This window comes from Hemiscyllium ocellatum, chromosome 10, assembly GCF_020745735.1.
Source record: "Hemiscyllium ocellatum isolate sHemOce1 chromosome 10, sHemOce1.pat.X.cur, whole genome shotgun sequence".
Classification (NCBI taxonomy): Eukaryota; Metazoa; Chordata; class Chondrichthyes; order Orectolobiformes; family Hemiscylliidae; genus Hemiscyllium; species Hemiscyllium ocellatum.
This window is the reverse complement of record NC_083410.1, coordinates 103856301-103872754: the sequence shown is the minus strand read 5'-3', so window position 1 is coordinate 103872754 and position 16454 is coordinate 103856301. Positions and strand designations below refer to the sequence as shown.

The following is a 16454-nucleotide window of genomic DNA, read 5'->3' as shown; positions in this document are numbered from 1 at the left end:
TCCCTCTAAACTCTTCCTACTCATCAATGTTGCAATTAAACCAGCCGTTACCACTTTCTCTGGCAGCTCATTCCATACACGTACCACACTGTGTGGAAAAAGTTGCCCCTTAGGTCTCTTTTATTCCCCTCTAACCCTAAACCTATGCCCTCTGGTTCTGGACTCCTCCACCCCAGGGAAAAGACCTTGTCTGTTTATTCTATCCATGCTCCTCCATGGTTTTATAAACCTCTATAAGGGACCTTTGCATTGGAGACGCAGCATGCAGGTGCTGTGGACAAGGACTGGGACTGAATTGACCAACCCCTTGCCATCGCGCTTGTCATGTTTGTGTTCAGGCATCGGTCACGTCACTTGAATCTGTAAGTACCCACCTCATGACTCACAGAGGGGTCCACAGGACAGAAAGTGCAGCCATAAAGGAATCCCGGTATTGTCTTCTCTGACCTCGATAGTTGTTGGGGGGTGAAACCGAAATGCAGTGACCGTCTAATTTTTCTTTTTCCTTCAAATTAGGTTTGAGCGGCCGCTTCTTTGTCACCACTTTGCCAACCATTTACCAGTGAGTACAGCGATTGCCTTTCTCGTCCCTACGTGGGGCTGGAAAGTTCATTGACTTTACGCTGCAGAATTTACGCTGTTATCCGCTTTTCCAGGCGCTCCGATATTTTCCCTTGATCCCCGTAATCTTAAACTGACTCGTCCTTTCAGCTCGGTGGCCTCGTACTTATTGTGTAAGAGTGCAGTAAAATTCATAGAGGCCCTGGTGGTACAGTGGTAGTGTCCCCACCTCCTGAGCCAGGATGCCCAGGTTCAAGTCCCACCTGCTCCAGAGGAGTGTCATAAAAATCTTCTGTATTGTTTGATTTTAACTGTATCTGAAGCAAGGGTCCTGTTATTGGGCACTCCTCTGCCATCAATGCCTCCTCTCCCTACTCCCTTTCCCTGCATGTGTCCGTTTTACCTGCAAGAATAAGTGACCACTTTACGTAGCACCTTCCAAATCCACAACCACTTCCATCTGGAAGGATAAGGGTGGCAGGTACTTGCAAATGCCACCACCTACAAGTTCCCCTCTAAGCCCCTCACCATCCTGAGTTGGAAATATATTGTCGCTCCTTCAGTGTCGCTGGGTCAATATCCTGGCATTCCCTCCCTGAGGGCATTGTGGGTCAACCCACAGCAGGTGGACACCAGCGGTTCAAGAAGGCAGCTCATTCCAAACCTTCTCAAGAGCAAGGAGAAGATGGGCATCAAATGCTGGGGCCAGCCAGAATCTCCTGAGATTACGTAAAAGACCCATTGGTCTGAAGTGATTTGCAACAGATGGCTGAAGCCATCCATGTTTTCCCCTCCTGTCAAGGCAGACATTTGTGACAGTTGTCATAGACTGTAGAGGGTGAGCCAGTTCTGTTGACACACCAACACTCCCTGTTCCTGGGGATAAAATGGCCGAATCCTCTCGTGGTGGTTGCTCCAAGATGCCGGGGTGAGGCAGAGTTTATGGATCAGCAGCTTTCCCGACCACAGGGAAGACAGGATTGGTGAACGCAGTGTGAACATTCATGATGCGAACTCTCCATTATTTATCCTTTTGCTCATTTGTACTACAATCAGCTGCTGCACTTTGAGCCCCCTGCCCGCACTTTAGTTGTGCTTTTCTGCGTGACTGGAAATTGCTCGACTGTTTCTTTTTTCAACTGACCAAGCTTCTGATTTCAAACCCACCCTTTTGTCATTGTTTCCCTCTTGTCAGTGCCAAAGAAGGCGTCTTTCGGAAATATCACGGAGCAAGGATGCTGGAGGATTTCCGGAGTTTCATTAAGGAGAAGAAGTGGGAGGCTGTTGAGTCGATTAGCGGGTGGAAATCTCCGTCTTCTGTTGTGTAATGACTTCATTTCTTGCTCGCAGAAATAAATACTTGACACTGGCAGCCCACTTGGGTGCTAACGCCAATGAGTCAGAGGTGCCGCATTATTTCCTGAGAAACGTACGTTCAAGCCCTGCTTGTTATGGGTTGCATTTCCTCCACTCCACACAAGCCAGGCTGATCGGGGCGTGAGCCCTGATGCTTTGCTGGCTGGGGTTAGTCCAGACTGGGGTTGGACGTGAGACCTCGACAGTCTGTTTAGCTCGTAGAGCAGGTTCTGCGCTATCGGGGGGTTGCGGCACCATCAGTGGTGCTGACGTTGAGGTGAATTGTTGACCCAAGACCCTGTGCTCCTTGTCTGAAGAGGGGTTAGTGAGGAGGTCCCCCTGACCCTGTCACCCTGAGCAACAGCTAATTAGTTAATTACAGCGTCAATTCCTTGAACATCTCTTTGGATAGTTGTATTTCATAGAATAGTATCCCAACAGTGTGGAAACAGGCCATTTGACCCAATAAGTCCACACCAGCTCTCCGAAGAGCACTGCTCTCAGACTCACACTCCTACCCCTATGCCTATCCCTGTACCCTGGCATTGTCCACGCCTGGTCTGCCTAACTTCAACATCCCTGAACACTATGGGCACTTTCCCACGTCAATCCACCCTAACCTGCATGTCTTTGGATTGCGGGAGGAAACCGGAGTACCCGGAGGAAACCCACGCAGACACTGGGAGAATGTGCAAACTCCACACAGACAGTCGCCCGAGGCTGGAATCGAACCCGGGTCCCTGGCACTGTGAGGCAGCAGTGCAAGACACTGAGACACTGTGCTGCCCCTTTTTCCAGTTTATATGTTAATCCTGTTCCTCCAGTAGGCTACAGCACGTTAAAGTGGCGCAGCTCACCATCACCTTCTCAGGGAGAACAGGTGCTAGCCTTGTAGATGAGGCTTGGATCCCATTGGCAAACTGGGTACATTGGAGTGTCACCTACACCTTCCAAACCAACCTCATTGCTTGTAGGGGACACTTAAATCCTGAGGCAGTGTCAGGGCAGTAACCATATCAAGGCAATTTTTTTCCTCTCCATTTTGGAGGAGGGTCCTCCCATCACCTCGCCCTCTAATGGATTAGCATCAAATACCACAGGAAGAGGTCATTTGGCCCATAGCCGACCCATTCCAACACTGTCGCCCTGCCCTGAAGCAAGAGTTTTGTTAGCAGACGGAGGAGTGGGGTTGATTCATTCCTGCCAATTAATTTACTTGTTCTGTTTTTTCCTCGTCTTCCTTTCAGAATGTCTGGGATGGCTGGTCTTTTCCGACTCTCTGTCTGGATCAGGGTGAGTGTGGGAGAATGATCACATTTTGTTGTCTGTTCCTTACGGGGGAATATTGCGATTGCGAGAGTGGAATGTTCTTGCAGACCGATACTTGTCTGTCATAGCTCGGGCCGCACATAGCTACACCAGAAATGAGCCGGCATTTTGACCCTTGGACAAAATGTAAAGGATAAGTGTACTGTAAACGAAATGTAAAAGCATGCAGGTACAGTAGGTAGTGAAGAAGGCTAATAGCATGCTGGCCTTCGTAACAAGAGGAATTGAGTATAGAAACAAAGAGGTCCTTCTGCAGCTGTACAGGGCCCTGGTGAGAGCACACCTGGAGTATTGTGTGCAGTTTTGGTCTCCAAATTTGAGGAAAGACATTCTGGCTATTGAGGGAGTGCAGCGTAGGTTCACAAGGTCAATTCCTGGAATGGAGGGATTACCTTACACTGAAAGACTGAGCGACTGGGCTTGTATACCCTTGAGTTTAGAAGACTGAGAGGGGATATGATTGAAATATATAAGATCATGAAAGGATTGGACACTCTGGCAACAGGAAACATGTTTCCGCTGATGGGTGAGTACCGAACCAGAGGACACAGCTTAAAAATACGGGGTAGACCATTTAGGACAGAGATGAGGAGAAACTTCTTCACCCAGAGAGTGGTGGCTGTGTGGAATGCTCTGCCCCAGAGGACAGTGGAGGCCCAGTCTCTGGATTCATTTAAGAAAGAATTGGATAGAGGTCTCAAGGATAGTGGAATCAAGGGTTATGGAGATAAGGCAGGAACAGGATACTGATTATGGATGATCAGCCATGATCATATTGAATGGTGGTGCAGGCTCAAAGGGCAGAATGGCCTATTCCTGCACCTATTGTCTATTGTTGGAGGAACCCAGACGGTGCAGCGGGACAAACACAGTTAGCATTTTGAGCCCAATGTTACTCTTCTCCAAAAGAGGTTCAATCCACCACCTTCGCAGGAAGAATTCAGTTCTGCAAGAGAGTCAAACTGGACTCAAAGTGTTAGCTCTGTCTCTCTCTCTCCCCACGGATGATGCCATACCTGCTGAGTTCCACCAGTGTTCTCTGGTTTTGTTTCAGGTTTCCAGCGTTTGCCTTGATATGAGCATAGTTTAAAAAAATAAGGAGTGCACTGATTTACCACTGGCTACCCTGGGGCTGACTAAAATTCGGTGCAAATGCTTCTTTGCTGTTCTGATGTGCAGGTTTAAATATTTCCTTCAGAATTCTTTCCTCTGCTTTATTCTGATGGTTTTGTCGAATCAGTTTGTGTTTGATCTCACTGGGTCTGAGGCGATGTGTGAAATTAATCGCAGTGAACTGTGGATTCTCTGAGGTGCGGAGTCCTCGGGAACCTTAATAAGATCAGCCAGTTGTATTTGGATAATGTCTTTCTTTTAACTGAATTCGCAAGGGACGGCCCTGAATGATACTGGAGCCCAGGAGTCGTAAACAAACATAAGATGAGGGTGCACATATTGTCCTCGCTGTTAGGATCCAGGAGAGATTCAGTCGTAGAGTCAGACAGCACAGAAACAGACCCTTCGGTCCAACCAGTCCATGCTGACCATAATCCCGCCTGCCTGCTCCTGACCCATATCCCTCCAAACATTTCCTCTACATGTAATTATCTAAATGTCTTTTAAATGCTGTGACTGTACCCACATCCATCACTTCCTCTGGAAGGTCATTCCCCACACGAACCACTCACTGTGCCCCTCGTATCTTTTTTGTTTGTAAATCTCTCTCCTCTCACCTTAAAAATGTACCCCATGGCCTTGGAGTCCCCGCCCTGGAGAAAAGACACTTGCCATTCACCTTCTCGAAAACCCTCATGATTGTATAAACCTCTGAGGTCTCTCCTCAACTCCCAGTGGGGAAAAAAAGTCAAAGCTTTTCTTTATAGTTCAATCCCTTCACTCCTGGCAACATCCTTGTAAATCTTTTCTGAACCTTCTCTCGCTGTCTAATATCTTTCCTGTAACAGGGTGACCAGAACTGGACACAATATTTCAGAAGAGGTCTTTGTGTATGGCCTGTCCTTCTGTCAGATCGAGGTTGCTCTGCACATTGGCCACGTTTACTTGCCCTCTTTTTCCCCCCATGATGCACTGCAGAAGTTCACGAAGGCTCGTTAGCCAGCACCTTCTGGATGGTTGACGACTGCCAAGTAGAAGGACAAGGGTGGCAGATATATGGGAACACCGCCCCCTGGAGGTCCCCCTCAGACCACTCCCCATCCTGACTTGGAAATATATCGGTTGTTCCTTCAGTGTCGCTGGGTCAGAATCCTGGAACTCCCTCCCTTGTGAAATTGTGGGTCAACCCACAACACATTGAGACGTACACTATAGGAGAGGCCCTTCAGTCCATTGAGTCTGTGCTGACCTATCTACTCTTCACGCACTTTCCAGCACTTGGCCCATAGTGTTGAATATTCTATTTCATATGGTTTTAAAAACTAAGTTTCCCTTCTCTACCACCCCCCAGATAGTGTGTTCTAGACTCCCACTGCCCTCTGAGTGAAAATCCTTTTCCTTAAATTCCCAATAAACCGCCTGCCTTTCATCTTAAAGTGATTCCGCCTGTTATTCGACTAACAGGGACAGCTGCCCACTGTTCAGCCTGTCCACGTCCCACATAATCTTACGCAGTTCCGCAGTCACCCTTCTCTGCTTGAAAGAAAACAACTTGAGCTTATCCAGCGCCTCTGCATTAGCTGAGATGCTTCATTCCCTGGTGAATCTCCACTGCCCCCTCACCCATGGACTGCAGTGGTTCAAGAAAGGGCAGCTCACCCCCACCTTCTCAGGAGCAACTAGGGACGGGCAAATAAATACTGACACAGCCAGCTGCGCCCATGTCCCACGATGATCTAAAGCAGCAAGGTCTCAGTTCGATTGTCACAGCACTGTTTTGCTGGAGTGAGTGAGAGGAATTTCCACCATCTTGTAGGTTATGTCTCAGGCAAAAAAGATCTCACTGTGAAATGGCCCAACTCTGATTTTTAACTGCAGGCCTTCTGATTTCTACCTGGATTCACCCTGCAGCAGAAATATGGTATCCGTGTCTTCCTCATCCAATCCGTGCGATTATCATGGAATCCCTACTGTGTGGGAGCAGGCCATTCAGCCCATCGGGTCCACACCAGCCCTCTGAAGAGTATCCCGCCCAGACCCACCTTCCTAACCCTGTAATTCTGCATTTCCCATGGCTCATCGGCCTAGCCTGTGCATCCTTGGACACTATGGGGCAATTTCCCATGGCCCATCCACCATAACCTGCACATGTTTGGACTGTGGGAGGAAAGCGGAGCACATGGAGGAAACCCACGCAGACACGGGGAGAATGTGCAAACTCCACACAGACAGTCGCCCGAGGCTGGAATCGAACCTGGGTCCCTGGCGCTGTGAGGCAGCAGTGCTAACCACTGAGCAACCATGCCAATCTATTGGGATCACCTGTGAAGCCTTCTGAAACATCTGTTGACGTACTGTCCTCTCACTTTAACCCTCCAACTCTCTCATTCTGTTAACTGTGTTACCCTGTCTCCAGGCAAGTCTTCACTGTGGTATACAAACTTGAACAAGCATAGCCTTACAAACCTTGCTGGAGGTTTGTACGGAACCCTGGCTGATGTCTTTTTCTTCTCGTCTGTCTGCCTGCTGCCTGTTTGCAGTGACACTATCTGCTCTTTCTATTGTAAAACAGGAAAGATCTCGCTGAATGTTATTTAAATGGAGAAAGTCTGCGGAAAGCTGCAGCGCAGAGCTATTTGGGAGTCAGAGTGACGCACAGCACGGAAACAGACCCTTCGGTCCACCTTGTCCATGCCGACCAGGTAACCTAAATTAATCAAGTCCCATTTGCCAGTATTTGGCCCATACCCCTCTAAACTCTTTCTATTCATGTCCCCATCCAGATGCCTTTTAAATGTTGTAACTGTACCAGCCTCCACCACTCCCTCTGGCAGTCAAGATTAGAGTGGTGCTGAAAAAGCACAGCATGTCAGGCAGCATCCGAGGAGCAGGAGAATCGGTGTAATCGGGCAAAAGCCCTTGGTTGAAAGCAGGGCTCAGTTGATCAATCTGGGATGTGCAGGGAAGATGGGCTCAATCATCTCCATTGGTACCCTCATGATTCTGAGATTGATGAGCTTCTCTGTGCTAGTGGTGGGTAATGGGGCTACACAGGGCAACAGAGATCCAACTGTGATCTAATTGAATAGCAGCACAGACGAGATGGACTGATTGGCCTTTCTCCATTTTTCTCATGACTCCTGCATCCAAGCAGACGAAGAAATGGGTTGGCCTGGAAAGAGTCTCTCTCATTGGGATTTTGATTTCTTCCTTATGTTAAAAGCCTTTTCGTTCAAATCTTTATTATCCCTTGCTCAAGCACCAGAAATCTCTCAATAGGCTGGAGCTGTTTTGCTTGGAGCGTCGGAGGCTCAGGACCTTACAGAGGATTATAAAATCATGAGGGGCATGGATAGGACAAATAGACAAAGTCTTTTCCCTGGGGTGGGGGAGTCCAGAGCTAGAGGGCATAGGTTTAGGGTGAGGGGGAAAGGTATATAGGGGACCTAATGGGCAACCTTTTCACACCCAGGGTGGTACGTGTATGGAATGAGCTACCAGAGGAAGTGGTGGAGGCTGGTACAATTGTAACATTTAAAAGTTAAAAATCCCACAACATCAGGTTATAGTCCAACAGGTTTATGTGGAAGCACTAGCTTTCGGAGAGCTGCCCCTTCATCCTGTAGCTAGTTTTATCTTGTACTATAAATTCCATGTGCTATGATCTAGCCCCACTGGTTACCTCATGAAGATGCAGCTAGTGCTTCCAAATAAACCTGTTGGACTATAACCAGATATTGTGTGATTTTTAACTTTGTCCACCCCAGTCCAACACTGGCTACTACACTTCATGTCTGACATTGAAAAGGCATCTGGATGGGTACATGAATAGGAAGGGTTTAGAGGGATATGGGCCAAATGCTGGCAAATGGGATTAGATTAATTTGGGATATCTGGTCGGCATGGACAAGGTGGACCGAAGGGTCTGTTTCCGTGCTGTACATCTTTATGACTCTGAATGAATCATTAAGAATAAAACAGAACCTGACAATCTCGAAACGTTGATGAATTCACCCCACTGGGCCTGATGATGAGGCCCATTGGTTTTGTAACTGATGGAGGGAGAATGGACTCTGTCTTTGTTGTAAGGTAGCCCTCTGCTTTAAAAACCCCCTGCAATGTGGCGTGGATGTTTGTCTCTTAGCGTCATGGTCGATCTTTGCGGAAAATGGCGACATTAGAAACTTGGTTAGTACAATGATGTCCAGTTTATCTTTCATATCCAAAGATTGGATTCTGCACTCCCGGGTACAGACGTGTGCGATGGAACTAAACTGCAGAGAGAGAGACCGAGAAACTGGCCCATATCTTAGAGCTCTTTCATCTCTTCAACACATCTTTTGATTTAATACTTCATATCAAGAGAATGCATTATGAAAATCAATGCTCTTTGGATGTCTCTAGAGCATTGCCTGTAGGGATGATATTGAGTAAACACATCCTGGTTAATTCCAGTTGGGATCGTCAATTGGCTTTCTTAAGATCTGTCGATAACGTGGATTCTAAATTTTTTAAGAGCGCGAGTGTGCCTTTGAAATGCACAAGTTGAAACAGCAAATCTCTTTTGAATTTAATTTGTGGGTGGAATAATTGACAGGCAGCTTTTTCTTTGATGCAGTGGATCCTCCTTTCAGTTCCCTCTTCCCCCTGCCTGGTTTCTTCAAACTTCTGAATTTTTGTCTCTTTAAACGGAAACACAAAATGGGAGCAGGAGGAGGCCGCTCAGCCCTTCGATCATGGCTGATCATCCAACTCGCACCCCAGTTCCTGCTCCACACTCTTTGATCCCTTTAACTTTAAGAACTGTATCTAAGTCCTTCTTGAAAGCCTTCAATGTTTTGGCCTCAACTGCTTTCTATGACAGAGAATTCCACAGGCTCGCCGCTCTCTGGGTGAAGACATTCTGAAATGGCCTACCCCTGTATCCATAGTCTGTGAGCCCCCACCCGGATCTGGACTCCCTTGTCATCAGGAGCATCCTTGCTGCATTTATCCCGTCTAGTCCTGTTAGAGTTTTAGAGCTTTCTGTGAGATTAGTGTCAGTGTAGCTGCTAAAACCGATTCACAGTAAAGAGATTGCAATTGGAGCTTTTATGATTCAGCATAAACACCGCTCCCACTCAACCCGGAGACCTGGGTTCAAGTCCTCCCGCTGCTCCAATACCGCGAGGGATGGGGGCGGCACGGTGGCTCAGCGGTTAGCACTGCTGCCTCATAGCACCAGGGACCCGGGTTCAATTCCAGCCTCGGGTGACTGACTGTGTGAAGTTTCTCCCCGTGTCTGTGTGGGTTTCCTCCAGGTGCTCCGGTTTCCTCCCACGATCCAAAGATGTGCAGGTTAGGTGAATTGGCCTGGCTGAATTGCCCGTAGTGTTCAGGGATGTGTAGGTTTAGGTACATTAGTCATGGGTAAATGTAGGGGAGTGGGGCTGGGTGGGTTACTCTTTGGAGGGTCGGTGTGGGACCAAATGGCCTATTTGCACACTGTAGGGATTCTATGATCTACGAAACAGTAACTTTCAGTTACCCTGCCCTTTAGCACAGGGTTTATAATGTGCTTCTCAAATGTCCGATTTGGGGGTTTGAAAACTGCTGTGATCCCAGAGCTGGCAGAGCAAGGGAGGTTAGTGATGGAATCATGGACGTTTTGGAGATTTGGTTTGATTTGATTTATTACTGTCACATGTACCCAGGTACAATGACAAGTTTTTTTTTGTTTTGCATGTGGTACAGGCTGATCATGCCACACACAGTGCGTAAAGCTAATAGATCAGAGTCGAGAGTGTGGTGCTGGAAAAGCACTGCAGTCGGGCAGCATCCGAGGAGCAGGAGAGTTGACGTTTCAGGCAAAAGCCCTTCATCCCAATGTTCCTGATGAAGGGCTCATGCCTGAAATGTCAATTGTCCTGCTCCTGGGATGCTGCCTGACCTTCTGCGCTTTCCCAGCCCCACACTCTCGACTCTGATCTCCAGCATCTGCAGGCCTCACTTTCTCCTAATAGAACAGAGCGGGGAACACAGTATTACAGCTGCAGAGAAGGTGCACAGAGAGCGAGATCAACGTTAAATTTGAAATTTTGAGAGGTCCAGTCAAAAGTTTAGTAACAGCGGGTAAGGAGCTGTTGGTATGTGTGTTTGAGCTTTTGTATTTTCTGCCTGATGGAAGAGGTTGGAAGAGATTATAACTGGGGTGGGAGGGGTCTTTGATGATGTTGGCTGCCTTTCTAAGGAAGCGAGTATTGTAGATGGAGTTAATGGATGGAAGGTTGGTTTGTGTGATGGACTGAGCTGTGTTCACAATTCTCTGTAGTTTCTTGCAGTCCTGGGCAGAGCAGTTGCTGTACCAAGCTGTGATACACCCAGATACGATGCTTTCTGTGGTGCATCTGTATAAGTTGGTGAGGGTCCTTGCGGACATGCTGAATTTCTTTAGCGTCCTGAGGGAGGAGGGGTGTTGTTGTCCCTTCTTGACCATCGCTTCAACGTGGGCAGTCTGGGACAGATTGGTGATCTGTCACTTCCCACTCTCGACCACAATCTAAGTTTTACCTGCAGTCAGAAATTTCCACGGGCATTTATTTTTTGAGGACAGCAATCGGATTGAGTCGTGTCTCGACCTCAGTTAGACCTTGGCAACTGTTATGAGAAGAGAAGGAAGATTTCAAAAGGGGGCCTTGAGGCTGTCGGAACGGGAAGCACCAGCAGGGGGCCACGGTGTGCACTTTTGCAAACAGTAGTACAGAGAGAGAGAGAGACCGATCTGTCCATCTAGCCTGCACCTATTGATCTGTGGAGTCCGTATCTCGGAATTGGTCACTGGCTGAAAGAGCGACAATAATCCATATTCTAAACAACTTGTTCAGAGACGTTACGTTACCCCTTTGAAGCAGGTGTGACGTGAACCTGTGCCTCCCAGCTCAGAGATAAGGACACTACCCATGTGCCACAAGAAAAGCTGAACACAACTGAGCAACGAGCTGTAATTTCCTGACACTAAATTTAGCAGCAGTTAATCAAGTCGTGGACTGGCTGCCATTGGATCTACTTGTTTGGCTGGGTTTAGGGTCAGCATGGACTGGTTGGACCGAAGGGTCTATTTCCGAGTTGTTGTGACTCTGTGGTGTTTTTGGTGCCCCCGTGTGGCCAGTTGCTGGCAGACTGGGAAATCCAGGGCACCAGCGCCCACTGCTCTGGCCATTTGGGTTATGTTCTTGCCACTGGCTGGGTGAAGTGAGTGTCAGGAATGGGTCAGCGCCAGGCGAACACCGAGGGGATTGTTGTGGCACGGCTCTCGGACGTGCCCTGGCCGGTACAGGAGGGAATTCGGGAACGGCTCGAGGAAGATGACTGTGCAGAGGAGCCGGTGTTGGGCTGGGGGTGGACAAGGTCGGAGGTCACACGACACCAGGGTATAGTCCGACAGATTTATTTGAAATGACAAGCTTTCGGAGCGCTGCTCCTTGGTCAGGGAAAGCTCCTGTCGAGCGCTTGTGATTTCAAATCAACCTGTTGGATGATAATCTGGTGTCAAAAAGTGTGGGGCTGGAAAAGCACAACAGGTCAGGCAGCATCTGAGGAGCAGGAGAGTCGACGTTTCAGGCAAAAGCCCTTCATCAGTACATTCCTGATGAAGGGCATATGCCCAAAATGTTGACTTTCCTGACCTGCTGTGCTTTTCCAGCCCCACACTTTTTTTTAAGACTGTGTCTCTCCAGTATCTGCCGTCCTCACTTCCTCCCAAAACCTGGTGTTGTGTGACTCCTGACAAGGAAGATTAGACCAAGCACGGGAGACATTGTTGGAGTTGCTCGTTCCCCAAGCGAGACGCTGAGCTAAGGTCTATGTGCCCGTTCTGGATTCTGCTTGGTGTTGTCTCGTTTTGGGGCAGCGTCTCAATTCGCAAAAACTGGAATAGGTTTTGTACCTTCTTTTCGCCTCAGGCCACTGTTGAGTGTGGCTGATGGCTCGACCAACCCTACTACCGGAGGACCTCCACTGTGAGTGGGAGCCTTTATTCCTTTTGGAGACCATGTCTTCGAGGGTACGGGAGTGGCTTCAAGACTAGGTGGCATATCTTTAAGGTGGGAAAAGAAAGATTTAAAAACAACATGAGGCGTAACTTATTTTCTACACAGTGATTCGTGTGTTGGAACAGACTGCCAGAGAAAGTGGTGGATGCAGTTACAGTTTGAGACATTTGGATTAGAGCATGAATTGGGAATGTTTGGAGCGATACAGACCAGGAGCATGAATTGGGAATGTTTGGAGGGATACAGACCAGGAGCAGGTGTGGCTACTTTAGTTTGGGATTATGGTCAGCATGGACTAGTTGGGTCGAAGGGTCTGTTTCCGTGCTGTCTCACTTGGATTTTTTTTGTGTGTGTACATGAGACCAAAATAAGAGGCCTTTTAATTGCAAGGTAGTCATGAGTAAATCCAGCAGGGAGTTCCAGAGAAATTCCTTTTGTGCCGGAGAATGTGGAAATCGTTCCCAAGAGAAGCAGTGCAGAAACATGACACCGATTCCTCTGTTTTTAGAGGAGTAAGCAGACAGTTGAGAGTGGGGGGAGGGGGTAAGGAATAAGACCATAAGATGTAGGAATGGAAGTAAGGCCATTCGGCCCATCGAGTCCACTCTGCCATTCAATCATGGCTGATGGGCATTTCAACTCCACTTACCCGCATTCTCCCTGTAGCCCTTAATTCCTCGAGACATCAAGAATTTATCAATCTCTGCCTTGAAGACATTTAGCGTCCCGGCCTCCACTGCACTCTGTGGCAATGAATTCCACAGGCCCACCACTCTCTGGCTGAAGAAATGTCTCCGCGTTTCTGTTCTGAATTGACCCCCTCTAATTCTAAGGCTGTGTCCACGGGACCTAGTCTCCTCGCCTAACGGAAACAATTTCCTAGCGTCCACCCTTTCCAAGCCATGTATTATCTTGTAAATTTCTATTAGATCTCCCCTTAATCTTCTAAACTCCAATGAATACAATCCCAGAATCCTCAGCCATTCCTCAAATGTTAGACCAACCATTCCAGGGATCATCCAGAAGGATATGTTGATGCAGCTTGTGCATAAACATCGTGGTGTTCAACGGGATGTCCCAAGAACTGTGTAATTTTCAAAAATATATTCGTTTTGCGGGATGGGGGTGTCGCTGCCTGGGCCCAACACTTATTGCCTGTCCCTAGTTGCCCCTTGAGAAGGTGGGGGTGAGCTGCCTTTTTGAACCACTGCAGTCCAAGTCAGGATGGTGATTGGCTTGGAGGGGAACTTGAAGGTGGGGGTGCTTCCCATGTATCTGCTGCCCTGGTCCTTCTAGGTGGAAGTCATTGTGCGTTTGGAAGTAGCTGTCTGAGGATCTTTGATGAATTTCTGCCGTATCCTGTAGGTGATACACACTGCTGCTGGTGTTGGAGGGAGTGGATGCCATGCCAGATTATACCAGAAGGTGTATCGATCGCTTTGAAACTAACAAGATTGTAAAGAGGATGTTGACAGTCTGAACAGATTTCTGTCGGTGCCCATTTGAAGTTGACTAGCTCAATGTTAAAAACCCGAAAGAACTGGAAATGAGAGAGAAAAGTTGCTGGAAAAGCTCAGCAGGTCTGGTAGCGTCTATAGAGAGAAGTCAAGAGTTAACATTTCGGATTGTATGACCAGAACTGGTTCTATGTTTCAGCTTTATGAATAAAACTCTGACATTATATTTGTTTTGTGTCAAGAGTGTCAGTTCCACGTTGTTTGCCTCAAAACGTGCTGTCCTGTGCCCTGCTTTCAAGATCTTTGCTCCATTTCCTCCTCCTCTGTCCGGAAGCTTCCCGACTCTCCCCTTTTTGCTGCTGCCCTTGCTCCCTCTGTTCCCAACCCTGTCTTCCATCTGTCCCCCTTTTTAAAACCTCCAGTGCCCCCCCTCTCTCTCTCTCTCCTGTTCTGAGGCTTTGGGCACCACCTGCTGGTGGAAGGTGGTCAGTGCTGGTGGTTATGCCTGCACTGACCAACCTGTGCCACTAGATGGAATGTGGCCAACCTGGTGTAATTTTAACATTTACTGTGTTGGCATCAGGGCGATCCGTTGTATTTCTTTTATGTTAATCGCAAATTTAATTTTAAACAATCCTAAGTAGATAAGCATTTCAAAATGCGCACCGCCTTATCACAGAATGATGGAGAATCATAGAATCCCTGCAGTGTGGAAGCAGGCCATTCGGTCCATTGTGCTGAAAATGTGTTGCTGGAAAAGCGCGGCAGGTCAGGCAGCATCCAAGGAGCAGGGGAATCGACGTTTCGGGCATGAGCCCTTCTTCAGGAAAGTTGACGTTTCAGGCATGAACCCTCACCTTAACCTACTTCCACCTATCACATTTCCAACACCCCTCCCCCAAGCCCCTCCTCCGTACCTTTTATCTTAGCCTGCTTGGCACACTCTCCTCATTCCTGAAGAAGGGCTCATGCCCGAAACGTCGACTCTCCTGTTCCTCGGATGCTGCCTGACCTGCTGCGCTTTTCCAGCAACACATTTTCAGCTCTGATCTCCAGCATCTGCAGACCTCACTTTCCCCATTGAGTCCACACTATCCCTCCAAGACCATCCCACCTCGATCCACCTTTGTAACCCGTGCATTTCCCATGGCTATCTTGATATTTAAAGTTGCTTTTAGATAATAAATATCCTGAAATGTTTAACTGTACAGTGTTTCCACTATATTTAGGGTCACTAGAGCTCTCTAGCTCTCAGAGAAAAGCCCTTCAGCCATTTTAGTCTGTGTTAGTCAAAAACACCCACCTATCTCTCCCGAATCCCATCTTCCCACATTTGACCCACAGCCTTGTATACTTTGGCATTGCAAGTGCACATCTAAACACGTCCTCAATGTTAAGAAGGCTTCTGTCTGTACCATTCTCACAGGCAGTAAGTTCCAGATACGCTCTAGCTGAGAAAAATTTCCTCACATTCCCTTTTAACCCCTTGCTCCTTTCCTCAAACCTAAAAAAACCTGGTTTCCCTGAACCAGTCAGCACTGGTTTTGAAGTACAGTTCTGTTGTATTTGAAAAGGTTCAGTTGATGGAACTCTGTCGAAGGGCACTGGTGTATGTTAAACACTTGTATTAGAGAGTGGAAAGTTAGTGACAGTTTCTGATTAAATGTTATGCTACAATATTGTGCTCTTTCTTGTTTACAGCTGCTCGTGGTCAGAGTAACAAGCATTTTCTGTGTAAATTTCCAATCAGTTTCTCGGCCTGACGTATCTCTCTTTTGATCTTTCAGCAAATACACGGTTACTTGACTGAAACACTGGGCATCCCAGCGTGGGGTTCATATGTTATCTTTGCGGTTGCCACACTAATGGCAGGCCTCATTCTCGGCCTGGTAAGTCAGCGCATACCTACAAATGTCGAATTGAAATGGGGTGTTTAATGTGTGAGTGGCTGACGCTCATCGAGTGTGGTTGGTTGGTAGTGCAGGTTATAAATTGAAATTTTTTTTCAAGTATGTAAGGTAGTGGGTTGGGTGAAATAAATCAGGCTGGGGGGAGGGGGGAGGTCAAATGAAAGCTGCTTTTTGAATCATCGCTGTGCCTTTCCTGTGTGTCTGTTCTCAGTGTGACCCAGCCCATTTCCCCATCACCTCTATTTCGTAACTACCTGAGCAGACCAGGTACTGCTTTATCACAGTCTCCCTCTCTCTATACCTGTATCACTCTGTATCCCTCTCTATCTCCCTCTCTCTGTTCCTGTATCACTCTGAATCCCTCTCTCTCTTTGTACCTGTATCACTCTGTATTCCTTTCTCCCTCCGTCCCTGTGTCACTCTGTATCACTCTCTCCGTACCTCTATCACTCTGTATCCCTCTCTCCGTTTCCCCCTCCCTGTATCACTCGGTATCCTTCTCCCTCTCTCTGTTCCTGTGTCACTCTGTATCCCTCGCTCCCTCTCTCTGTACCTGTATCACTCTGTATCCCTCGCTCCCTCTCTCTGTTCCTGTATCACTCTGTATCCCTCGCTCCCTCTCTCTGTTCCTGTATCACTCTGTATCCCTCGCTCCCTCTCTCTGTTCCTGTATCACTCTGTATCCCTCGCTTCTTCTC

General features: G+C 47.9%; 1 protein-coding gene across 2 annotated transcripts in view; it reads left to right on the top strand.

Moving 5' to 3' along the window:
• Positions 1-16454, top strand: part of tmx4 (thioredoxin-related transmembrane protein 4) — a 57959-nt gene that overhangs the window by 26136 nt on the left and 15369 nt on the right. For both annotated transcript variants that reach the window (XM_060831824.1, XM_060831825.1), the window contains exons 3-6: positions 517-562; positions 1757-1885; positions 3165-3210; positions 15634-15735. In XM_060831824.1, the coding sequence (XP_060687807.1) occupies positions 517-562; positions 1757-1885; positions 3165-3210; positions 15634-15735 (323 nt within the window). The remainder of the gene's footprint in view (positions 1-516; positions 563-1756; positions 1886-3164; positions 3211-15633; positions 15736-16454) is intronic.